Source organism: Trichechus manatus, unplaced genomic scaffold, assembly GCF_000243295.1.
Source record: "Trichechus manatus latirostris isolate Lorelei unplaced genomic scaffold, TriManLat1.0 scaffold00017, whole genome shotgun sequence".
Lineage (NCBI taxonomy): Eukaryota > Metazoa > Chordata > Mammalia > Sirenia > Trichechidae > Trichechus > Trichechus manatus.
The window spans coordinates 8,925,135-8,951,732 of record NW_004443953.1 but is presented as its reverse complement, the minus strand read 5'-3'; the positions used below and the strand labels follow the sequence as shown (position 1 = coordinate 8,951,732).

Below are 26,598 nucleotides of genomic sequence, written 5' to 3'. Positions count from 1 at the left end.
TGTTTACATATTATTAAATATTAGTCTGTATTGTATGACATTTACTGACTGTAGAATATCCCCTTAAATGGATGTACCAAGTAAACTGTGTACCTCTGATGACTTTTACTTGTTAAGAATAACATTATTTTACTTACTCATTCACTCACTAGCTTACTTACAGACTGAACACTGAGAGTAAAGAGTCAAATGGGATATCTTAGAAACTAAGGTGAAATGAGAGAGAACGAAGTTTTCCATTCTGGTTTTTGAGTTGATTCTTCATGGACCCCAGGAAAAGGAATTCCCTCATATTCATGTTTATCATTCACTTTACCACGCATGCCTTCTTCTTCTTCTTCCCTCTTAGCCATCAGCATAAAGCTAAATTTCTTTAAGCCCAGAGATTTCACTGGGTTTAGTCCCCTTAAAAGGGTTCTTTGTCTTTTCTCCTGCTGTGTGATGGGCATGTATACAATGCACTCCCCTTCACTTACTCAAACGATGGGCTGTGGGTTATCCCACATTTGTTGCTCCAAAACAATGATTGTTTTCAAATGTGGTAGTTTAATTCTCACTTTGATGCAGTTAATATACTGTACATGTTTCTTTTCTTGTTTTTTAAAGGAATACTAAGTACCGTAATCCATGTGTGCAGGGCATAGTGCTTTGTGTTGGGGATAAAATGGTGTCTAAAGCAGGTCCATGTTTTAAAAGCTGATAGTCTGAAATGATATCTGTCCTCCCCAGTCTTTCCTATTTGTCTTAAAAAACATTTCCATGTACTACTTACAGATAGTGCCTCATTCCCTCAAGTTATAGAAGACTAAAATATTCAAAATATTCTATTGTTGTTACTTGACATAATACATTTTTTTTTTAAAACTTTGAAGATAGTGCTGGGCATATATACTTGGCCTTGGGCAAATGTTAATTCTTTCTGCATCCTCATGGTTTTTCTTTTTTGAATTCTGTGCTCATAACCTACTATGGAGCCCTCATGGTGCAGTGGTTAAGAACTCCGCTGTTAACCAAAAGGTTGGCAGTTCAAATCCACCAGCCGCTCCTTGGAAACCCTATGGAGCAGTTCTCCTGTGTTCTATAGGGTCCTTATGAATCGGAGTTGACTCAACGGCAATGGGTTTGTTTTGCTTTTGTTTAACCTCTATACTACATGAGAAATAACCCCACAGTAGACACTAAATAATTTGTGCTACCTTGATTCTTGAAACTGTGTCTAGCTAATATAACTCAAAGAGTAAAGAAACAAATTGATGGTTTTCTTCCTTGTTTTTGAAACGATGGTACAGTAAGTGTGAGTAGGACTTATTTGGCAGTAAAAACAGAGAGCACTCTTTTGACTTATCCCTTTGACAGAACAGTAATCTGAAATTGATCCTAAGAGAAAACATTTCTAGGGCTTGAATTAAAAGAAGGCTCCTGTGTTAAGTGTGATCCTCTTAACAGTAGGAAAAAGGCTATTCATTCATTCCTAAATTTGAAACTTTTCTTATTACAAAAGAAAATAATATCAATTGTATTCTGAGGAAAGCACTAGATACAATTCATATTATGTTTCATGCATGTATATTGGTTGATCTTTAAACATTTTTTCAGCATTTATTGCACTCATTTAAAGAATATAATTTGATGAGTTTTGACATGTCTATACTCTTGTGAAACCATCACCACAATCAAAATAATAAACATATATGTCATATTTTCTCACATCACTTTCTCCTTCATTCCCAGGACCCCTTGCCCCCACCATCCGACTTTCTGTCACTATAGCTGTATTTGCATATTTTTTAAAAATTATGCAAGTAGAATCATATAGAATGTATTCTTTTGTCTGTATCTTTCACTCAGCATAATTATTTTGAAATTCATCCATGTTGTTACATATGTTGATAGTTTGTTCCTTTGACCTGCTGACTGGTATTTTATGGATATACCACAAATTGTTTATCCATTCAACTTTGATGGACATTTGGCTTGTTTCCAGTTTTGGGCTATTAAACATATGAAACTACTATGACCATTCATGTACAAGTATTTGTGTGGACCTATGCTTTTATTTTTCTTGGGTTAATACCTAGGACTGGAATGACTGGGTATAGGGTAGATGCACGTTTAACTTTTTAAAATATGCCCAAACTGTTTTGCAAAGTGGCTGTACCATTTTACGTTCCCATCAGCCGTGTATGAAAGATTCAGTTCTTCCACATCCACTTCAACACTTATATGGTTACTCTTTTTAATTTTAGCCATTGTAGTGGTTGTGTAGTGGCATCTCATTGTGGTTTTAATTTGCATTAACCTAATGACTAATGCCATCACCCACATATCAGTTTGTCTTACTGTGGTGACTTGTGCTTTGCTATGATATTAGAAACTATGCCACCAGTATTTCATATACCAGCAGAGTCATTCATGGTAGTAGACAAGTTCAGTGGAGCTTCCAAACTAAGAAGACTGGAAGAAAGGCCTGGAACCAAAAATTAACTGATGAAAACCTTATTGATCACAATGGTATAGTGACCCATATAGTGCTGGAAGATGAGCCCTCTAGATTGGAAGGCATTGCAGTGGACTCAGACATACCAGTGATCATAAAGATGACTCAGGACTGGGCAATGTATTGTTGTGTTATACATAAGGTCTCCATGAGTCAGAGCTGACTCAGTGGCAACTAACAACAATGGCAAATGATGTTGAGCATCTTTTCATTTGCCTTTTTGGTATCTCACATATTCTTTAATGTCTTTTCAAATCTTCTGCCTTGTTCAAAGTAATTTAATTGGGTGGTTTGTCATATTATTGAGTTGTTAGACTTTTGTATGTACAATCATGCATAGCTGAATGTCGACGATACGTTCGTGAACTAGGACGTTATGTAATTTGGATGCTGTGCGAATACCATATTATATACTTAGCAAAGCTATATGGGTTACTGTAGTGTACCTGTATTGACTAAATAGCCAAGATGCTGTACACATGCAGTACTGTATTTCAGCTAATGTATTCGGCAAGGTAATATATGGGTTAAGTAGGGCACATCTTTGGTCACATCCTCCCAGGCACAATCGCTTTGTATACAAGAGACATGAGATACATGTGTTGTATGTGGAAAGCTGTTTTATTGGCTGCGTCTGGTTATATCAGCTATGTCCCATTCTCTGATAGGGATTTTTGAACTCTGTTATAACCTTATGGGACCACGGATGTATACGCAGTTGGACATTGCTTGAATGGATGTTATGCAGTGCATGACTGTACTGTAAATGCAGGTCCTTTGTTGGATATGTGTTTTGGAAATAGTTTCTTCCAACTGATAGGCTTGCCTTTTCATGTTTATGACAGTGTCTGTTGAAGAGCAAAAATGTTTAATTTTTGTAAAGTTCAGTTTATTGACTTTTTGTTTTATACTTTATGCTTTTTGTTTCCTATTTAAAAAATATTCGCCAAACCCAAAGTAAGATTTTCTCCTGTGTTTTCTTCTAGAAATTTTGTGGTTTTAGCTCTTAGTTTTAGGCTGTGATCCATTTTGGGTTGATTTTTGTGTAAGGTAGAGGTAAGGATTTAGGTTCATTTATTTTGCATGTGGATGCCAATTGTTCTGGCACAATTTGTTGAAAAGATTATCTTTTCCCTTTTGAATTGCTTTGACACCTTTCTTGAGAACTAATTGACCATATATGTGTGGGCCTATTTCTGGGCTGTATTCTATCTCATTGATTTATGTGTCTATCTTTATGCCAATACCACACTGTCTTGATTACTGTAGCTACATAATATACCTGGAAAACAGGTAGTGTAGGTCTTCCAACTTTTTTCTTTTTCAAAGTTGTTTTGATTATTCTAGGACTTTGCATTTCCATTTAAATTTTACATATTTGGTTAGTTTTTGATAACTTTTATCCATATAATACTAAGCAGTTTTATCTGGTAACCACAGAGCAGAGAACAAGTTACGGAAATATGAATTGGGTGGGGAATTATACCTGTTTAACTCATTTGCAAAACTTAAAACTCCTGAAAATGTTGCTTTAATGGCATTGCTAGTATAAGGACTGAAAAGGGATTAGAAATGTTAGGAAAAATTACCCACAGCCCCTTAGAATTACTGATCCATTTTTATTATTTATTTTTAATACCTTTTTTATTGTTTTCATCATCATTTCAATGCATACTCTTTCATTACAGAAAAATTGAGACAGACGAACAAAAATAACAGTGTATTCAATTACAAGTTATTAGAAGTACATAAAGTGTTTAACTTTCTATTTCTATTTTGTGCTAAGTTATACTGTATTCATATATTTCATGAGAGAGGCAGTATTGCATAGTCGTTGGGAGCATGGTCTCTGGAGTCAATGAGTTAGCTTGTAATCTTGGCTCAGCCATGTGACTTTGGTGAAATTACTGAAACTCCATGTATCTTAGTTTCTTTATTTAAAAAATTGTTCTTTTAAAAATTAGGTTGATGATTTTACGTGGAAATTAATTGATTTGTTGTTAGGTGCCATTGAGTTGGTTCTGACTCATAGCTGCCCTGCGTACAACAGAACGAAACACTGCCCAGTCCTGCGCCATCCTCACAACCATTGTCATACTTGAGCCCATTGTTGCAGCCACTGTGTCAGTCTGTCTTATTGAGGGTCTTCCTCTTTTCACATGTATTAATTGATTTAATACATGTGAAATATTTGGAACAGTGCTTGGCACATAATAAGTCCTCAGAAGTCAGTAGCTCCTTTTAATGAAACCGTACAAATAAGTTGTTTTATATCCTGCTCTTTTTTATTGTTTAACAGTATACTGTGAAGAACTATCCACATCAATAGATATATGTCTACAAAAATTTTAAGGGTTGCATTAGACTAACATTACAAAGTACGTCACTGATTGTTTGGTGGAAAAAGACAATACATGCAAGCCTGCCACATATTCCTCATTTATTAAACTAGGAGTATAGAACAGTGCTATTCAGTATAGTAGCCATAGCCACATGTGACTACTTGAATTAAAAATAATTAATATTAAAATTAAAAATTCTTATTTGCATTAGCCTCATCTCAAGTACTAAGTAGCCACCAGTGGCTACTGCATTGGATGGCACAGATAAAGAACATTTCTATCATCACAGAAAGCTCTATTGGACAGTGCTGATATAGTGCATAAAGAAGGCAAGGTGGCAGTACGAGAAGAGGCAGCGTACATGCACACGTATCCATGTTCTGTTGTTATGAGGGACGCACAGTTGCCAGTAACGGAGGATCCTTCCATAGTTCAGAAAAAAGCTAATTCTTGCTAAACCTAATGCTCACAGTTTGTGGTCTTCAGTTTAAGGAAATATTTACAAATGATAGACTTTCCTGGTTCCTGAATGAAGTTTGACATGATTCTCTCAATCGTACAGTTGAGAAATCTTTCTTCAGCTTCTCTGGGTCCTGCAGAACCCTCTTCTCATGGTACTGAACAACATTGTTGAATGCTTTATAATTTACTTAACTCTTATTTAGATGCTCCTTTACAGTGTTCCCAAAATTTTCCAATTAGAAAAATCAAAGAATGGACATGATTGGCTAGAAATGCATACAAAATGGCAAAAGGCATATAATAGGATATAAAAACCCTGTAAGTTTTGAAAAATGGACGTAAATGCTTAATAAAGCATTGAAGATTGCAAAAGGACCCTTAGGGCAGCAACATTTTAATACATTCACGTTAGTAACTGGAAATAGCGTTTTGTCAATTTGTCATTTCATGATTTATCATTATAAAACTAATTTTGATGTTAACTTTTTTATCAAGTTATCTATAGTCATAGCAGATTAGAAACCAGCTTTTTTGATATCCAGTCCATGTCTGTTTATATTACGTATTTATGCATTACAACTGCTGTATTGCTATGTTGATTATATTTTACTCTGGAAAGTATAGTGTTATTTTACAGCTTACTTATAATAATCAGTGATCACCCCCAATCCCACCCCAGGGTTTTATTAGGTATGAAGAGCTAAAAAGGAAATAACATAAATTTAAATTACTTGATAAAATATGGAAAACTAAGGGTAAGTGAAAAATGATGCACAACATAGACTTTATCATCACAAAAGGATTTGTTTAAACTTCCAGATTTTATGAAGATATAAAATTCCACTATATATAACTAAGGACATTGAGGATAAAGTAATTTATCTAGCTCATTACAATGCTGTATACCCTTTCATAAAACAGTTAAATATTCCAATCATTTCAAATCACTGTTCACTGAACTACTTAAGCATAGATACAGTTTTTGAACCAGTTAGAAAATGTAGAGTCTTAGTGATGATAACACTAAATGTTCTGAGTTATTGATTAGATTTAGAAATTAGTAATTAGTTTTGCTGATATTTCTAATTGTCTCATTTGTTTGACGTTAGAAATTTTTTATCGTCCTTATTTCTGCACAGAATTAAAGACAACTAATATTCTTTTATATATTGAAGTCGACTTTTGGCTGTTTAAGCTCAATTTTTCAAGTGACTGCACAAACATAATTAATGTGTTTTGTGTGGCTGTAATGATTTTTCAGTCCTTTGTTAATACTAAACATTTTGGTTTCTGGGTTTTTTTTTTTTAATCTGCATTTCCAACTTTATGTAATTAAACAAGTAATTATCAAAACAAAATCTTTAAGCCTCTTTTTATTAAGGAAGATATCTAAAAAATTGCTAATAGAACCTAAAGTACAAGAGTTTCAATCCATAAGAAGACTGACTGGTTTAAAAAGGCTTAAGCATGTATTTATGCATACGGAATTAGAAGATGTCTTAGTTACCTAGTGCTGCATAACAGAAATACCTCAAATGAGTGGCTTTAAAGAACAGAGATTTATTTTTTTCTAACTGTTCAGAAGGCTAGACTTTCAAATTCAGGGGTGTGGCTCTAGGGGGAGGTCCTTTTTTGTCTATTTCAGCTTCTAATAACTGCCGTCAATCCTAGGAGTTCTTGGGTTTGTAGATACATCTGCTATGTGTATCTATGTTCATTTGATGTCTTCTCCCTGTGTGTGTCTCTGTGTCTGTTGCGCTCCTTTTAAACTCAGAAGTGATTAGGTTTAGGATCCACCATACTGTGGTATGACTTCATTAACATAACAAAGAAAACCCGAACAGTAGGAGACTACTGTATTTCCAAATAGGGTCATGTTTATAGGTACAGAGGGTAGAATCTCAACACATTTTTGAAGGACACATCCATAATAGAAGGCTACCACTTCTGATATCTCCTGATGAAATGCAGATATTATTTGTCAGGGTAACTGCTGCATTTATGGCATGCCATTAAGAAGTAATGAGAGTTATATTTTGAAGAATGTCTCATTGCTTTTATTAGTAAGTGAGCTATAGATTACTTGGAAGCACCATGGAAATTCCTAGTGTTAGTTATTGTTTTTACTTTTGTGAAGTTTAATAGCTACTCATAAAATATATTAAAATGCTTTGAGTAAAGAAGGCCACCCCTGTTCATAAACTACTGTTGAACTATTGTTGTTCTTAACGTGTTGGGGTTGGAGAGGGGAGTGGAATAACTATAATTTTTGATGCTTAAAATTCTGTCTAGTGAGTATAATAAATTATGTATTATATGAGACCCTTATCTCAGAGTATAATTTAAAGGCACTCAAGAATCTAGTTATCTTTGGTATTGCTGAAAAAAATTTTTAGAATAATAACTTTGCCTATTCTATGAGTATTCCTTTGCAGGAAAGTAATTTGTTTCAGGGAGTGGAAAGGGAGTGAGTGGGTCATATTCTATTAACGATTTCTTTTTTGTTTTGTTTTTTTTTAATCATCATTTGTTTTTTCTTATGTGTAATTGTTTCATGTTTTTATGGTCAATAACTAAGTAAAAATAGCAAAGTAATTCAAAAATTTATTTTTAAGTTCAAGAGCTCTGCTTGCATAGTTTCATCGTGTTAATTTATTGAATTATAGACCAAATGCCAATAGAAGGTTTATTTTTTTCCTTATAAAGTAAAAAAAAGCAGATGCCTTCTATTGTAAAATAGTCATATAATAAATACATAAGCATGGTTTATAGCAGTCTAGTTTCCCTATAAATAAGAGAAAATAAAAGTAAATATCAGGTATCATGCTCATTCTAAATCTTCTAGTTACTTACCAATTTTCAGAAAAATCCTACCTCCAGTAAGCTGTAAAATGGAAACTCGCCACAAATAGTATCATTGTGAAAAATTACTTATCTTCCCCAGAAACATTATATGTAGTAAAAAGTAACGAGTAGGCTGTCTCTGTGGTCTTTTATAATTGCATAGCTCTTAAATTGAGCAATGTTTTTCTTTAGTTTTCATAAAAGCCTGCCTAACGAAATCTGCAAAATATTTTAACATTTTTGAAAAGCTAGTTTTTCTTGCTAAATAATAGTCTCAGCTTCTAATTTTCCTTTATATCTGTTTTTTACCTGTTAACTGTCCTACAGCCACTGAGGTTTGAACCTGGAGAAAGGAGCTTGGGATATAAGTAAAAATGATTTAGAAAAGGTGAACTTTACTTCTCTTCCATTATATTATCAACTCAAGCTATAAAATTTTTGTCAGAGGGTAACTTGTATCTGTATTGAGTATTTCTTAATGTTTCATTTGTGATTATCTCATCATGAACAAAGAGGTTAGTAAAGATGACTAAAAGTATCTGACACATGGGAAATTTTCTGCAGAATATTTTTTTAAATTACCCCTTTGAGGAGAAAGTGATTTTGACTATAGTTAGCTGAAGTATTTTCAATTCAACACTGAGTCTTACTGATTTTATTTCCCAGATTAGTCCATGTCCTCTCCATCTTCACTAACACCTCCTCCTAATCTCAGCCTCTGTCATCTTTCATCTTGATTAATTTCATTTTCTCCTAACTCGAGTACCAATATCTAGTTGTTGTTGCATCCCATCGAGTCAGTTCTGACTCGTAACAACCCTATATGACAGAGTAGAACTGCCCTGTAGGTTTTCCTAGGCTGTAATCTTTACAGGAGCAGATCTCTAGGTATTTTCTCCTACAGACCTACCGGTGGGTTCAAACTGCCAACCTTTTAATTAGCAGCCTAACACTTAACCATATGCATCTGAGCTCCTTAGTATCCACTTTAAAAAGAAAAAACCCATTACGGATGAGTCCCTCTCCAATTCTCTCTCTCTACAAGGTAGATTGAAATGTAATCTGATCAGTTTTACTCTTCTCCTCTTACCCCCAGACTCCATCCGATGAAGAACAACAATGGGGAAAAAAATAAATATTATTAAAAAAACAAAACACTCTTAGTATTCTGAGTTTTCTAGGATACTCTAAGGAGCATAAAGAATCCCACCCTTGGAAATGCCTAAAAAGGCTGTGAGTGGCTTGCCCCTGCCCATCTCATTTCCACCAGGCTCCAGTCCACTCATCCTCTATGCTCCAGCCATTTACTCTGCCTGTCTTCAATCTCTTAGCTGTGTTTTCTCCCACATCCTCTATGTACATGCTCTGCTTCTGCCTCTAGCACTCTTTCTTCCTCACCTATTTTTATCTTTTACATCTTAACTCAAATGTCACTTTCACAATAAAGCTTGTTTTGATTTTTAGGTCCAGTTTTCCTAATGCCTTGTCATAACCCTACATAGCACCCTCATAAGTAGCTTATCACAAATACAATCTTACATTTTACAATTTTTGAGTAATTCCTATCATATCACCACCCCACCATCTGGTACATGATGATGATGATGGTATTTGTTTTTGTTGTTGATGACGATGTTAGCAGGATATATTTATTGACCCTTATTATATGGTCGCTATGAGTCAGAAATCAACTCAATGGCAATAGGTTTGGTTTTTCTTTTTTTTTTTTATGTTCCAAGCATTAATACACATTTAACGTGTATTAATGCATTTCATTTTCATTCTTACCCCATGATATGTAAGTACTGTTATTTTCCTCATTTCACAACAGAAAATATAGCATTTGTAGGAATAGATGTGAAATAAATATTTGATAAATGCATGATTGAAAGATATTGAGTGTGTTCTGATTACACATTCACATTGTATCAAAGATAATGTATTGACGAGTGAGACATGGCTATAAGAATGCTAAGATTTAGAGGTGTTAATAAATTCTGTATGTAGAAATAAAGGTTTGAGTCCATGTTAATATAACTGGAGAAAATTAACCTAGGGAAGTTTAGCTCTTGCCATATGAGAGATAGAAAAGTGAAACGGGAGATAGAAAAGTGAAACGTTGCCCTGTTCTGATGGAAAATTCATAGGAAGAGGTGTTAATAAAAATCTATGAGTTATGATTGCAGAATGTTAGTTATATTCTTTCCTCTTGGAATGATACACTGAGATACAACTCTGCTTTTCCAGAAAAGATGAGAATCTAGGCAGTTGAGCTGAGATCCCGGAGAAGCCACTAAGATCACACCTTTCCTCAGCAAATCCGTCTCAAGGGAAATAATGTTCAAACACTGGGAGTATCATTCCCTTGAGGACAAGGGATGTGCATTTGGGGGTACCAGCGCCTTTTTTGTCCAGGACCCAGTAAATTGGCCTCTTTCCTTTCAAAAGTATTTGACATTTTTGGTTTGATAAATGTACATGAATACATTTGGAAGGAGAGCATTCCTTTGGCTAATTCACAAAGCCTGTGACTTAAAAAGTATTTTTTAAACCTAAATTTCTATATAGTAGAACATAAGTTGTATATTAGTATAAATCTTACTATTACATGTATAAATACAGAGTTGTATTTTCATATTTTCATTAGGCAAGAATAGTTACCATCACTACTGTGGGGTCTATTATTATTACCCCCCAAGGTATTCATTCATCAATAGTTATTTAGTATCTACCATGTGCCAGACCATGTCTAGGCATTGTGTATATAGCAGCCAGCAAGGGAGGCACTGTCCCTGCCTTTGTTGTACCTGTAGTCTATTGAGGGAGGTGAATGATTAAGCAAGCAATATAGTATAATAAATGCTGAGATGCAAAATATAGGCGGGGGGATGTCATGTAAGCATATAAAAGGAAAATATTATAAGGGTATTGTGGTTTAAGAAAAGCCTCCTAAATATTTAAGCTGAGGAGGTGAAAGATGTAGAGAGGTATATGTTTATATAGTTTTTTGTTTTTAGTTTAGTAAACACTGCATTTTATATATATGATATATACATATATATGTAGCATATATATATATCATAATATTTGCATTTTTCACTTAATGCCAGTATGTATAGATCTACATTGTTACTTTCAAAAGAACTTCATGAATGCCCATCTATGTCTGTGTGCCTTTTTCTAGGATAGAATTCTGGAAGTTAGATTTCTGGGTCTACAATTTGTATATTTTAATTTTGATAGATATTGCCAAATTACCTTCCAAAATGGTTCCACTACTTTATGAGTTCATGCAAATTGATGATATAAAAATACTAAATACAAGAATAGGCTGACACCACAAGGGAAAAATACAAAATTAAAAACAAAATAAGATATTCACCATCACTAGCAATTAAACAATACTAATTAAAACACATGATAAATCAGTAGTAAAGATAATGAAAATGCCCCATGCAGGCAAACCTACATGTAACTTCAGTTCCCAACCATTGCTGACAGGGTTGTAAAACCATTTTGGAGAGTGATTTTCCTAAATGAAATCTGAAGAGTGTGGTGAGAAGCAGTTTAGTAAACAGAAGAGAGAATGGGTATTAGAATCTTGGGTCCTGGGACATTGGAAATTTGCCAGATTCAGCCAATTGTTCTTAATTCAGGTTGCATATCAGAATCACTTGGGGGGCATTTTCCATCTACACATACTGCCATTCTACCTCTTATGCTCTGCCCTGACTGAGAATTAAATGGCATTAAAATAAAAAAGGATGCCTCTTAGTAGCAACTTCTTCCTTAACATATAAAACTTTACTGGTTTTGTACTGATTTTAGGTTGGTTTAAACATAGAGCCTTTATGCCCTGAAGAGCTAGGGTTGGAGATGATGGTTCTGGTATCAGTCAGCATGTTCTCAGAAATAAAAATTTATTAACTAGAAAAAAGTACAAGATGATTTTCTGTGTCACGTCATTTCTTAGCCTCAACTAATTTGGCAGAATAGGTCAGTTTGTTCTGTTACCTAGGAGTATATTTTGTAGTTAAGCCATTTTTTGGGTCACCGTGTTTAGAATTTCATTCATTCTCAGGTGTGGTACATATGTGTGGGGTTTTTTGTTTGTTTTTAGCTGTCATCTGGTTATTAATTGGCCATAGTAGTAAGAGTTAGGAGTAGTAGTAGGGGTAATAGTAATAATACAAACACTTACATAGGTGCTGTTCAGTTTTTTCATGAAGTAATTTACTTAACCCTTGCAACAACCCTAAGAGGTAGGTTCTCTTATTACAGTCGAGGAAATTGAGTCAGGGAAAGTTTAAGTTTAAAATGCCCAAGGTCACACCAGTAGTAAGTAGTGTAGCAAGTACTTAAACCGCTCAGTCTGAGTCTGTAATCCATATTGTAATAACTACAACATTACAATAGATGATTTAAAGATACTCCAGATTCTCAGCTTTAGAGTTTCTGTTTAAATGTCTGATATTCATCTCTTGTTAAAACCTCTGTTCTTGTTTACATTTATATTTAAAGAATATAATATAAATACATAGTGTCAAAACCTCAGTCAGTGATTTTTTAATTGTGCTTCAAGTAATGAGAACATCCCTCCATAATTATCACATGGTAACAGCAACCTAAGGGGCCCTGGTGGTGCTGCAGTGGTTAACATGCTTGACTTCTAACCTGAAAGGTCAGAGATTCAAACTCATCAGCTGTTCCACGGGAGAAAGATGTGGCAGTCTGCTTCCCTAAAGATTTACAGCTTTGGAAACCCTGTAGGGCTGTTCTACTCTGTCCTCTAGGGTCCGTATAAGTCAGAATTGACTCGATGGCAGTGGGTTAGTAGCAGCCTTTCCTTCCCACTGTAGAGTCTGTTTTACTTAATGAGCAGTTACGAAGGCGTCCTTCCCCACCCCTTCACCTCCTAATAAAGAAAAAAAGGAGGATAATTACTCTGGGTATACTAATTTGTGTCAAACTGGATAACTCCTTTTGATACATCATTGTAGCTCCTACAAGAACCACTACCAAAAGATTGAACACAGTGTACTTATGTGTATACACACACACACACACACACATACACACACACAGTTTTTTCTTTGTTCTTTTTTGGAAGGATGCATAATAAATGGTTACTTTATGGGAGAAGAACAAGAGTGAAGGGGATTTGAGAAGAATCGTTTTACATCTTTCTATGTGATCTGAGTGTTTTTATATGGTCATGCATTTTTTTTATTTCAAAATATGATTAACAAACAAAATTGCTTTAAAAAAATCGGCCTTTGATGTTGTGTGTTCTGATTGTTTCTAAAGGAGCTATCAGCAGTTGACCATGAGGTTGCTGCTGCATTTGTTCTGAAAGTATTGTTGAAGATGTTGTCTATTGTCTCTGTCACTCGGTCTTTAGAATACAGTTCTATGGAAGAAACTGCTCTGAAAGTTTCATGTGAGAATAATACCTTTTACTGAGAATCCCTTTTGTCTCTGTTTTGAGTCATGTGCCATTTTCCTTCTTTGACTGTCCAGAAAGCTTAGGGCCAGATTTTATACTTAATTACAAATACTGCATTAGTTAATCCTTAGGGTATATTTGCAATTCTCATTCTTTATCACTTCGCACTTTTAGTGCATGAGTTTCCTTTAAGCCACATCAAAACCAGTACAAAAAAAGTAATTGTTGTTTGATCTCTTTTTCAGTGTTTTTCAGTTTGTTAGATTGCAGGAAATGAAGAATAAAATGCAAGAAATGTATAATTTCAGTTGTGGCTCTGAGCCATAATCATATTGGTGCTTCAGGAGTAGTTTGGACCATGGGGTGAGGGCAGAGCCAGTGGCCATTGCATTTCCTAATGTTGTGTGGGCGTTGGGATCACATTTTCCCCTCTGCCTTGCTCTGTTTTCACCTTAAAGTATAAGCTCCTAATTTTTGTTACCTTTGTATTCCTAACCGTAGACATGTGTCTGGGAACATTGAGTAAGTCGCGAAATTTGTTTAATTGTTCTTGAACAAGTACAATCCATTGATATTGAATGTCTGGAATTAGATTGAAGAGATGAAATTAGTATTATTTTGAATCATTTTGCTAAGAGCTGTAGAATGCATTTTTTTAGCTAATTACATTTGGAGTTTTATTGTAATATGACATTTTAAAGTATTTTACGCTAGTTAGGGATTGATGCTAAAATTTGGCTTTGCAAATGTAGCAGAGGAGAGCGTTGACTGAACATATTTTCAAAGTACTGTGAAAGTTTTTTTGTTTGTCTTTTGCTTTCAAAGAAGCACACGTCAATCAGATTTGAAAAACACTACCAAAAAAAACAAGTATATCTGTTCATTATGAGCTATATGCCTTACAGAATAGGACTTAGCACAGGACAGGTTTGTTTGTATAATTGAAAAGAAGAGGAATCATTGTAAATCATATCAGACCCTTACTCTTCAAGACTGTAAGTCCAGTGGTCTTGCAGACAAGCAGTTAAAATGATGAGAGAAGGATCTTAATGGTTTGTACACACAGAAGTATAGTAAAGAAATTACTTCCCACTATTATGTGTAATTAGTTAAGTAACAAGGTAATGAAGCATTGTATCCTTTATACGCTTATGTAGATGAGGCTACTACACTTCTGTGTTTATATTCTGAGATTGTTGTGAAGTGTTTTTAATCAACAAAAATAATTGCAAAGATAATTGTACTCCAGCTGTAAACATATGCAGCCTAGAAAGTATTTTCTTAAATATTCGATTTTTAATTATAAATTTGTCCTTCAAAAGTTTTAGATTTTCTTATTGAATTATATTTGGTTTCTTTGTTTAGAAAATGTTACCTATGAAGTTTTAGCTAATAATAATATGATAGAGATTTTTTATTTTCTAGCATGAAATACCAAGGTACATTTCAGATGACATTCATTATGCTTCAGCTTGACCATATCTGTACTTGTCAACAAATAATATGCAGGAAGAATACTTTTATACTTGAAGATTTTCCAATTAATTTTTATATTCTCATTTTATAATTGAAAGCTACCATCCTTGACATAAATATAACTGGATCATACTGTAGAGGGTTTTGTGCTTTACATTTGTGAGTATGCACTCATGCATGTGAATTGCTGGGAGAGGAGGAAACATAAAATTGTAGAAAAGGAAGTAGTTGGAACTAACTGATTTGTTGTAGTGTCCCAAGGGGCAGGTATAATGTGCAAGCTGTCAAATTCCATTATGGGGACTGTTGGCATCAATCAGAGCTGACATTTGTATATCAGAGGTTAGTAGAACTATAATTATATGTGTGATGTTTTAGTTTAATCTTTAAATTAAAACATTTATATAATTTAAAAGCTTACTGGTTGAGTAGGTATGTGATTATGTATTTTAAAAACGAAGGTAGACTTCTTAAATCCTGCAAGCTGTTGGGCCTGATCTGCAACTATAGTGTTCTAATGTTATTTGTAATGACTCTAGGCTGACTGTTTCACTATAGAAGACATATTGAGCAAGTATTCTTGAATATTTCTCTTTGGCTTAATTGCTAGATCCCTAACACATGGGGTTGCCACGAGTCGGAATCAACGCGACAGATCACAACTAACAACATTTATGACTGAATGTACTGTATTTCATCAGTTGTAAGACACATTTTAAAATTCACTTGTTAGTGTTTTTTTACTTTCTTAGTGGCACATAAAATAATGGCATAGCTTGTAATCAATGGCTTCTGAGATTTGATGAAATACGGTAATATATTCTTGCATTTTAGTAACTGTATATTGGTATTTTACCATTCTGGTTTAAAAAAAAGTCATTTATGTGATTAGTTTAAACTTTTTCTTTTTTTAATTTTCTACAGATCCATGTATATTCTAAATTGCCCCATTACTGCCTAGTTTGGAATAAGTACTAAGAATTTTAAATTTAATTTTGTACAGTAAATTTTATAAAGGCAAGAAAGTATACTCTTATTTTTAAAATTTATTGTATTGCTTTTGATTTTACATTTTAAATCTAGTTTTAGTGTATAGCCATATGCCTCAAGGCAATAAACTGCCCCAACTGTTAAAATGATTTTTAAAAATATAAAATAGGTTAAAATTCAGTATGGTGTCAATATGATTTATGTAATTCTGCAATAAATTTAACAAGGTTAAACATATAGCAGACTACTTTTAGGCAACATGAACATTTCTTAGTGACCTGGGCTGGATATTTATTGCTGATAGTGAAATAATTTCATGACTGTATTTTTTTATATAATGAAGTAGTTTATTGAAGTCAGAAGATTTTAAGGATTAGGGTTCTATCATTGGTGAGCTAGCTGTTCTTTACTACAAAAAACTAGGAGCATAGCTTCCGACACACATTTACCTGTTGCCGTTGATTCTGACTCATAGCGATCCTGTAGGACAGAGCAGAACTGCCCTATAGGGTTTCCAAGGAGCGGCAGGTGGAGTCAAGCTGCCGACCTTTTGGTTAGCATCTGAGCCCTTAACCATTCCAACACTCATTTCATTTGTCAAAATTTTGAGACTTTGTTCAAGAGGTTTAAATCTTTTCTATTAAATTCCGTATTCCTCTGCCCACACACACATTCTCTGTCTCTTCCTCTCTCTCCCCTCTGTCTTCCTATTTCTCTCCCTCTCTCATTCCTCCCCACCCATTATCTTATTATTCTAAAATAATGCCTATTATTTTGATTGATTTATTTCTTGCACTTGGTTTTTTAACTAGTATCTTTGAATAAGGTTGTTCAGAAATCTCATAATTATGTCATCTGCCAGCCCTAATTTGCCTTCTTAATCATAAAGATATCATGAGGACTTCTGTCAAAGTTTTACTGAAAACCATATACACTGTGTCTAGTGTTTGCTCCTCATCTACCTTCTAGTTCACTATTTGAAATAAAAATGAGATTAAATTGACATGATTTTTTTCTCATGCATTCATACTACCACCTTGTGCCGTATCGTCCTTGAACACTAACATATACGCTTCATAAACATGAGGTGTGTGATTGATTATAGGCTGTCCCTTCTCTGTCCCCAGCTATGAGTACCTCTATGTGTTGGATGCCAGAAAAAAGACTGCTGGGTGAAGGAGAATGTGGGAAAGGAGAGGGTTAAAGAGATTTTAGGTAGGAAATGGGTGAAGAGGTAGGTCCTTCCTGAATGGTTTAATACCAGGTGACTTCTGACCAACCATTTTTTTCCTCTCTCTCGTTTTTATTGGGGTGGCAGGAGAACAGGTCTTTTGGGCAGTGTAAAAGCAAAGAAACTTACATGGTGTCCTAATTCTCCTACTAATTAGTTTCAAGATTATCAGTAAAATAAAATTTTTGGGCTAGACCTGAAAAGTCCACTCTTTCCCTTAAAGTTCAGTCTTTTTCTGTGTATAGGTACATAACAGCGAGTCAACAGGAAGAAAAACTTAACTCCTGGAATTTTATGCCTCTAAAATGATACAGGAGCACTGGTAGTGTAGTGGTTAAGAGCTGGGGCTGCTAACCAAAAAGGTTGGCAGTTCCGGTTCACCAGCCGCTCCTTGGAAACCCTATGGGGCAGTTCCCCTCTGACCTATATGGTTGTTATGAGTCGGAATCGACTCTACGGCAACGAGTTTGGTTGGGGTTTTTGGAAAGTGATACAGAATGTGTATATATATAAAATATAAAAAGATAATGAACAAATTTTTTATGGAGAGCAATAGGAAAAACATTAAGGAAATAATGAAGATTATGGAGTCTAAATTATAAGTGACTTGTTTCTATTCCTGATTCAAAGATTTCCCATAAACATATTGAACTTTCCTATCTGTCTTCCTTTTGGTGCTTATGGGTCTCTGGTTGAGGGAAATATTGATAAGTGTACAGGAAATAGGCCTAAATTTACTACTTGACATATCTGTTTTTTAAAAAAAAAAGTATTTTCAGTAACTGATTGAAAAAACATGGACTTACATATAAAATTCTAAATTTGGTCCTCGTTCTCAAGATGGTTATGATATACACAGAAAGACTTATTTGCGCGTACAATCACTTAAGAAATGTGAATAATGAATATTAGAAGCACAAATAACATTTTTCCTTATTATTTTCTCCCTGCCTGGAATATCCTTCTTCGTTTCTTTGTCTGTCAAGCTTTTATTCACCTTTCAGCTATTCATTCCCAGGTGTCCCCTCCTGCCATTAAAATGTTATTTTCTTTTTAATAAACTTATTTCTTAAATTAAAACATAAATGCAGAAGAGTGCAAATGTCGTAAGTGAGCAGCTCCATGAATTTTCTTAAAATGAATATATCTGTGTAACCACCACCAAGATCAAAATATAGACTATTACCAACACCTTAGAATCTCTCTTCATGCTCCTCCCAGCCCTAGCCTCTTCTTTTTCCCCAGAGGTAACTAGTTTCCTGACTTCTAACACCTTACACTGTTTTCTCTTTTTTTTAGAACTTTATGTAAATGGAATCATACATTATGTGCCTGGATTTCTTCATTTTGTTGTGTATGGCAACAGTTTATTCATTTTCATTATTGTATAGTATTCCATTGTATAAATATATTACAAGTTATTTATTCATTTTATTGGTCATGAACATTTGACTTATTTCCAGTTTTAGAGTATTGTAAGTAATACATTCTTTTACATGTCTTTGGGTGCACACATGTATGCTTCTCTAGAGTCCTGGTGGCACAGTGGTTATGTGCTCGGCTGCTAACCAAAAAGGTCGGCAGTTCAAACCCACCAGCCACTCTGTGGGAGAAAGATATGGCAGTCTACTTCTATAAAGATTACAGCCTTGGAAGCCCTGTGGGGTGGTTCTCTGTCCTTTAGGGTCGCTTTAAGTCAGACTCAACGGTAACGGGTTTGGTTTGGTATATATTAGATGAGGAATGGAATTGCTGGGTCACATGATATGCATATGTTCAGCTTTATTAGATAGCACTAAGCAGTCTTACAGAGTGGTTGTATCAATTTATATTCCCACTGGTGTATGAGAATTCCAGTTGCTCCACATCCTCTGTAAACAAATGGTATTTTCTCTTTTATTTTAACCTTTCTGGTTGTAATGTAGTTGTATCATTTTTTTTTTCTTTTTTCTTATTTTTTTTTGGAGAGGATATCGTAAACATGGAAAATGTATTTATGATTTTCAGTTAATTTCTTGTCTCATGGGTTTAGTCAATATTATATACTACAGCACAGTTGTATATATTATAATAGTGTTTGTGCACACAATGTATCGTGTGATTTCAAACTCACGTATTGCATTTGTAAATTTATATATACATAGATAATTTGGCTGCCACTTTTGACTCATACAGAGAGAATAGAGTGTTGTGGTTGCAGATGTATATCTTGAGTAGGGGAAAAAAATCTAAGTTTTTAGACTTACGTTGAGTTCAGAAAGATCAGAAATCCCATCTCCTCATGCATTTCCACATAATTCACATTCCTAGAGTTAAAAAGGATCACTTGTAGGTTTTATCTTAACAACAATTTATTGAAGTTGATGAGATTAGACAAAGAAATGTTACTGTGGCTCACAAAGGACGTAAGGAGAAGAGACTTCTTACTTGACACAGCTTTATCAAAGGGTCATGCCACATAGTGTTGCTCCAGAACACTGGTTCCTAACCTTGCCTGCATGTTAGAATCACCTGGACAGCTTTTAAAAATCCTGAGGCCCAGCTTGCACCCACACTGCTCGTATCGTAATCTCTAGTGGCACGGCCAGCACATCCGGTTTTCTTTTTTTACCCCAAGGTTCCCCTGGTGATTCCAGAGTGTAACCATGGTTAAGATCCTGGCTGTAGAAAGTGTCAGTGGAAGGATAGGATTAAGCAAATTGGTACCAGATGAAGCCAGAGTACCCGTGGATGTCAGCATTTATCCAGGGCTGACCAGAATTTCCCAGAGTATTTTCCTTAGGTTTTAGTTTTATTACTAGAGAACTTCTCAGGACCTATAATAGTTTCTTTACATGTGACTCTCCAGGGTGAGGCCATATTACTTGCAGAAATTCCAGAGGATAGGCCTTATTTATGTAGCAGTTGAGTAAATATTGACATTTTGTATTTTGAAAAAAGACTGGGTTAGATAGTTGCCACTTCAATGCTTTTATTTCTTAAACAAAGGCAGTAGAAGTAAAACTGAAATTTTTTCAAGGAATATTGATCAGTGTATTTGAAGATGGGTTTTTACCAAGTTTTTTGTTTTAAAGAAAAGAGTTTGGGCTATTTTAGGTTGCTATGGAATAACCATTGCAGCATATCTTTGCTCAATTCTACAAATATTACTTGGGCATTTGTTCTCGGAAAGGCCCTGGACCAGGCTCTGGGGGGGTAAAAAGTGAGAACGGACATGATGTCCCTGCTGTTGGAGAGCTTATAGTCAAATAGAGGAAATAAGATGTGTTCACCAGTAACCAGAATGTTAAAAAGAATAATCCTGATACCCTAATAGCAGGAGAAATGTTGTGGGAGGACAGAAAAGAAAAGGGTTTGTTCTTTTTGACGTAGTTTAAAAATTGTTTATTGATAAGAATGCAGCTATTTGATTTGGACTTGAAATGATGAGGTGGAATTTTTTTTATTGTTGTAAAAATATGGATGACACAACATTTGCCAGTTCAACACGTTTCACTTGTACACTTTTCACCGGTTATACCAATTATGTTGTACAACCATCACCAGTATCCATTGCCAAATATTCTAGAATGTTTATTTGTAAAGAGAACCGTACACTAATAACATGGAAACAATGTCATATAAATTGGAAGGTGAGGAATCTGTATGGGGAATGTTGACAGGCCTAGAATGCATTTGGGAGTAGAGGAAAAGATTTGGAGACCAATCACACCCTGAAGAGTTGATATTTTTCGGTAGGAAGCCTTTGAATGCTTTGAGCAAGACTCTTAAGTGTTAAATTTAGATTAAGGGATTTATTTCACAGCAGCCAGCCAGTAGGATGGCTTGGGGTGTGGGTGTGGAAAGATAATCAGAGACTGTAGAAACAAGGGGTTATGAATTTGAGAGACAGTTCAAGAGTGTCATTAGAGCTTGAAAATGTGTGTGTGTGTGTGTGTGTGTGTATGTGTGTGTGTGTGTATGTGTGTGTGTGTGTATGTGTGTGTGTGTGTAATTGAAGAAGAGAGAAACCTGAGATTTGGAACCCACCAGCCTGGGAAAGTGGAGATATAAGTTCATTTACAGAAGGTATCTATAAATTATGGCCTCAGAATTTAAAATAAGTAAATGAATGAAAGAATAATCAACTGTATAAATACGTTTTAAAACTTAAACAGTTTTAAACATTGGCATTTGCTTCTTATACTGTATATTAGGTTGGCAGTATAGTTTTTTTCCTCCCACTTTAAACAAGAGGAAGGTATTATTTTTAACTGTATACAGGTTTTTTAGTTTTACAGTTTTTAAGAATTTGATTTATAAATAGACGTGCATCTCTAAAAGATAAAAGTCTCTGAAAAAAGTATATCTACAATACCATTATCACACCAAAAATTGTTAACAATATTCTCTTAATATCATCTAATATCTAGTTAGTCTTTGTTTCCCTAGTTGCCTCTCTCTCACTGTGTATTTTTAAGTAACTATTTGTTTGAATTGGGATCCACACAATGTATATGATTGATTTATCCCTCAGAGCTCTCTTATTTACTTTTTACGTTTTTTTTTAAAATCAGGATTCAATTTATATAGAGTGAAATGCACACACTAAAGTGTTTAGTTCAGTAAGTTTTGACAAATGCACATACTTGGATAATCCACAATCCTAACAAGGTACAGAAAAATTTGTATCATCTCCAAATGATCCATACTGCCCCTTCCCTGTCTCTGTCCCTACTCGTCCAAACCACTATTTATCATTGTAGCTCAGTTCTTTATCAAGCCGTTCGAGTAACACTAATCACTTTTTGATCTTGGTGTCTCCAATAACTATTAGAATAAAAATATAATGCAGAACTTTGTAATTTTTCTTTTGTCAACTCAGAAAGCTCAGATCTATATTCTGAGGTCTTACCCTGGAGCTGATTATCTGCCTGTATTTGTTGGCTGGGTGATACAGTAACAGTTCTTTGTCTTAAATCTTTTACATCTTCTCCTTCTAGGGAACATTAGATTAGTTCAATCTAGAAATCATATGCAGAAATAAAAGAACAAGAGATAAAATGCATACACAAGCCCATTTCTCTCACGTGCATTCTGTCTGGCAAGAGGCTTTGTGATCTCTTTATTCATTTTTAGTGCTAAATTTAAAGAAAAAATCTGTTTGGGACAAATATGAATACCTGGATTCAGGCAGACATACTTCATTTAGTGAAACACTAGCTCTCTGGTGTATTTTGATAACGAGTTTGTGATAGTGTCCAATTAATCAGTTATGTACATAATTATGAAAAGTTCAGATTAAAATTTTTATCCATCTGTATTTCTCTCCTGTCCCCACCCCCACCCAAGGTGGAATATATTTCACCTAGGGAGAAGAATAATTGAGTAATCATGAAATAATCATGGAAAACTATTGTAATTTTACTGTATATAGATGCAGGCAAAGTTTTTAATAATGTTTAAGTGAATGACCACGTAAACTGATGCTGGAAAATCTTAGGTCTTTTTGTTTTGACATTAAATTGATGGACTTTTAACAATTGAATACACCAAATTTCTGGCACAATTGTAGTATGTAAATATTTCAGCTGTGCCATTTTCCCAGTGGACAGGCCAAAATTGGAACACTTTTGAATACAGTCAGTCCCAAGATGATGAATGAGTTCTGTTCCTAAGTTGGTCTTTAAGTCAAATTTGTACCTAAGTTGGAACAGTTAGGTATGGTTTGTATATAACGTCAGTTAATCAAATGTTTGTCTTAGTATATAGTGTACCTTTCTGTACATTAAAAACATTAAACTCTTCCAGATACGCTAAAACATCTTTAAATAATAATACAGTAATAATAACAATGTTTTGACGTGCATGGCAGTGTAGCAGCCATTTATTATTATGAACCATTGTATGTACCTTGAATTTTTAATATAATCGGCTTTACGGGGGTTGATTCGTAACCGGAGATTGTACGTTAAGTCATATGTTCGTAACCCAGGGACTGCCTGTAATGATTTTTATACTGCTGAGGGAATAAATACGCGGACTGAAAGAAATTTAAGTTGACATTAAAAATATTGACAGTTAACCCATGGCATAATACAAGAGCAGATGGAAATGTCTTGCATGAGTTCCAATTCATTAAACAAATGTGACACTTTTTATTTTCTAGCCATTTTAGTTGAGGGAACTGAAGTGGTGAAATAGTGATATAAATGAGGCCGCTTCTCACTATGCTGAAAGTGAAGTATAGAAAACAAAATGCTGGAAAGGATTTTAAAGATCTGGTGGTAAAGCTTTCTTATGTCTGAAATAATTGATTTTATAATTTAATTGTTACCACATTATTATCTCTGAAAGTTAATTGTAAGAAAGTGCTGGCACAGTATTCTAAATTCATGGGGAGGTAGGTAGCCAAGCTTTGCGTTTATCACTATGATTTGTGTACTATTATAGCTTTCCTAACATTTGCTAGTAATAAGCTTGCTTCTTTATATTTTAATATGAATATTACATATTTGCCTTTAATTGCAATTTAGAACACTTGCTTTGTTTTGAAAACCGATGGGCATGTTTTTCAAAGACTTTTAATGACAGTGAGTGTAATAAAAAAGATAGACATTACGTGAAAAGGGTTGCTAGCAAGTGATCTCTGGGTATATTTATAATAATATATCTTGGGTTATTTTAAACTTGTAGAAGTTTTGTTTAGGTTTATTGTAATATTATAAAAAAGGTGTTAATATACAGTGAATGTTTCAGCCCATTTTAAATCTCAGAATTGATCATACATCTGTTTATATTTAACTTCACTAGCATATCTTTTTTTAAATATTGATGTGATCTCAACATTGTCGTTTTACCATTAGCAAATTAGCTGAGCAGCTTAGATTTATAGTATTTCACACCTTAATATGCATTACTTAATCTAGTTCATTACAGTTTTCTAATTAATGTTCAGTAAAAGTACAGCTGCTAAATTTTGTAGTTGAAATAGTACATTTCAAAATTTTAGCAATGATATCTGTAATCATGCAATAGATCATACTGATAAATTAGGTTTGTGCATTTGTTAAAAATTCATTATTTGTGATGTAAAAAAAATACTATCCTCAAAAGTGATTTCAAAACGGACATGAAATATCATAAAAATAGTGAGAGAACAATCTGACCTCCATCTCAGTTAACCCTTCCATAGCATGGTTGAGTTGTTGATCATCACCAGTCTCAACTGAGTATAATACAGATATGCGAGCTAAGAGCAGCTTTGGTTTTAATTGTTCTCACCTCACGTGTTCTTTGAATTATCCACGTATAGGCTTATTTCCTAATGTAATGTTACTACAGGAGAAGGTATTATTAAACTTGTCATCTTTTTCTCCACCACAGTATGTTCTTGGAGGATCTAAACAATTCATTATGTAAAAAGCAAATAGATTTGTAATCACAGCTTCATGCCAAAAAGTCTACTTTTATGAAGTTTGCAAAAGTACCCTGGGCCTGATACCCTCTTGCTCTATTGCCCTGGGTCTCCAGTGAGTAGCTGCTTGGTTGCTGTTATGTGCCAGTCATGCTTTACTAAGTGTGTTAGTTTTTGTTTTTCTTTGAGCCCTGGTGGCACAACTGGTAAGCACTCAGCTGCTGACCAAAAGGCTGGTGGTTCGAACCCACCTAGTAGCTCTTCCAGAGAAAGACCTGTTGATCTGCTCCCGTTGGTTAGGTGACTCTGTGGCACCTAACAACAACAACAACATTAGTTTTCACATAAACTACTGCATATGCTAGTTGATATTAAAGGACAATTATTTAGAACTATGTATCAGTAGTAAATTTTGTCTTTTTCCTCAAAATTTGGATAGATATAACACTAGTGACCATCGTTGGATGGCTTCTTTGTTTCTCTTTCATTTCCTTTGAACTCTTTCTTTTCTTCTTAGCCCCTTTTCAGTTAAGGTCATTATCAATATTTGCTAGTTTAAAAGATAGTTCTTTTTTTTCCCCCATTGTAATAAACTGTTTTTAAAAGTTACTGATAAACTACCTTTAGTAAGCTTTAAATAACTGCTTAATATCAGGGCTAAAAGAAAGCTTTTCTTGAAGTGATCACTGTCAATAGTGAGTTAGATACCATTCCAAAATATTTTAAAATGTCAGTGTCACTTTATTCAGTCTGTATAGAGGTTGGCCAATAATATTTCTTTTTGAATGATGTAATTGAACTTTAAAAAAATGTATGTGACTTTTATCCATCTACAGTTTGGTTCTTTTTCTTGTCTTATAGATGCTTGTGACCACACCAGAAAAATGGGATGTAGTTACAAGAAAGAGTGTTGGGGATGTAGCTCTTTCCCAGATTGTCAGGCTTCTTATTCTTGATGAAGTCCATTTGCTGCATGAAGATAGAGGACCGGTATTAGAAAGCATAGTTGCACGTACTTTACGACAGGTAAGAGGAAACTATTTATAAACTTATTTTACAGGAATAAGTATGATTTTAAACTTAAAATGTAGCATTTAAAGACAATATTAATATATATTTTTCATGGTTACAAAGGAAGTTTTAGTATGGAGAAATCTTTAGTATTTCGTTTTCATATTAAAAGTACACTATCGTTTTTTCCTTCCAAATCCTGTTTCTATTGAAATCTCTTTAAATTAACCAAAATGAATACAGGAAAACTTTAATTCTAAACTGGTGTGACAAAGCCAAATCTAATATTGACTGTTGTTGGTAAGTGCCATTGAGTGAATTCCGACTTGTAGCGACCCTATGTACAGCAGAACAAAACGCTACACGGTCCTGTGCCATCCTCACAATTGTTATGCTTCAGCCCACTGTTGTAGTCACTGTGTCAGTCTTATCTTGTTGAGGGTCTTCCTCTTTTTCGCTAACCCTCTACTTTACTAAGCATGATGTCCTCCTCCAGGGACTGATCCCTCCTGATAACATGTCCGAAGTATGAGAGACGAAGTCTCGCCATCTTTGCTTCTAAGGGTCATTCTGGGTGTACTTCTTCCAAGACAGATTTGTTCCTTCCTGTGGCAGTCCATAGTATATTCAGTATTCTTCGCCAGTACCATAATACAAAAGCGTCAGTTCTTTGGCCTTCCTTATTCATCGTCCAGCTTTTGCATGCGTCTGAGGGGATTAAAAACACCAAGGACTGGGTCAGGCGCAGCTTCGTCTTCAAGGTGACATCTTTGCTTTTTAACACTTTAAAGAGGTCTGTTGCAGCAGATTTGCCCAGTGCAATGCGCCTTTTGATTTCTTGACTGCTGCTTCCATGGGTGTTGATTGTGGATCCAAGTAAAATGAAATCCTTGACAACTTCAA

At 34.6% G+C, this 26,598-nt stretch overlaps 1 protein-coding gene across 5 annotated transcripts in view; it reads left to right on the top strand.

The window, feature by feature from the left end:
- The window catches only part of ASCC3 (activating signal cointegrator 1 complex subunit 3), a 414,547-nt gene that overhangs the window by 137,611 nt on the left and 250,338 nt on the right, over positions 1-26,598 (top strand). For all 5 annotated transcript variants that reach the window (XM_004372420.3, XM_023727600.1, XM_023727601.1 and 2 more), the window contains one exon: positions 25,546-25,710. In XM_004372420.3, coding sequence (XP_004372477.2) covers positions 25,546-25,710 — 165 coding nt within the window. The remainder of the gene's footprint in view (positions 1-25,545; positions 25,711-26,598) is intronic.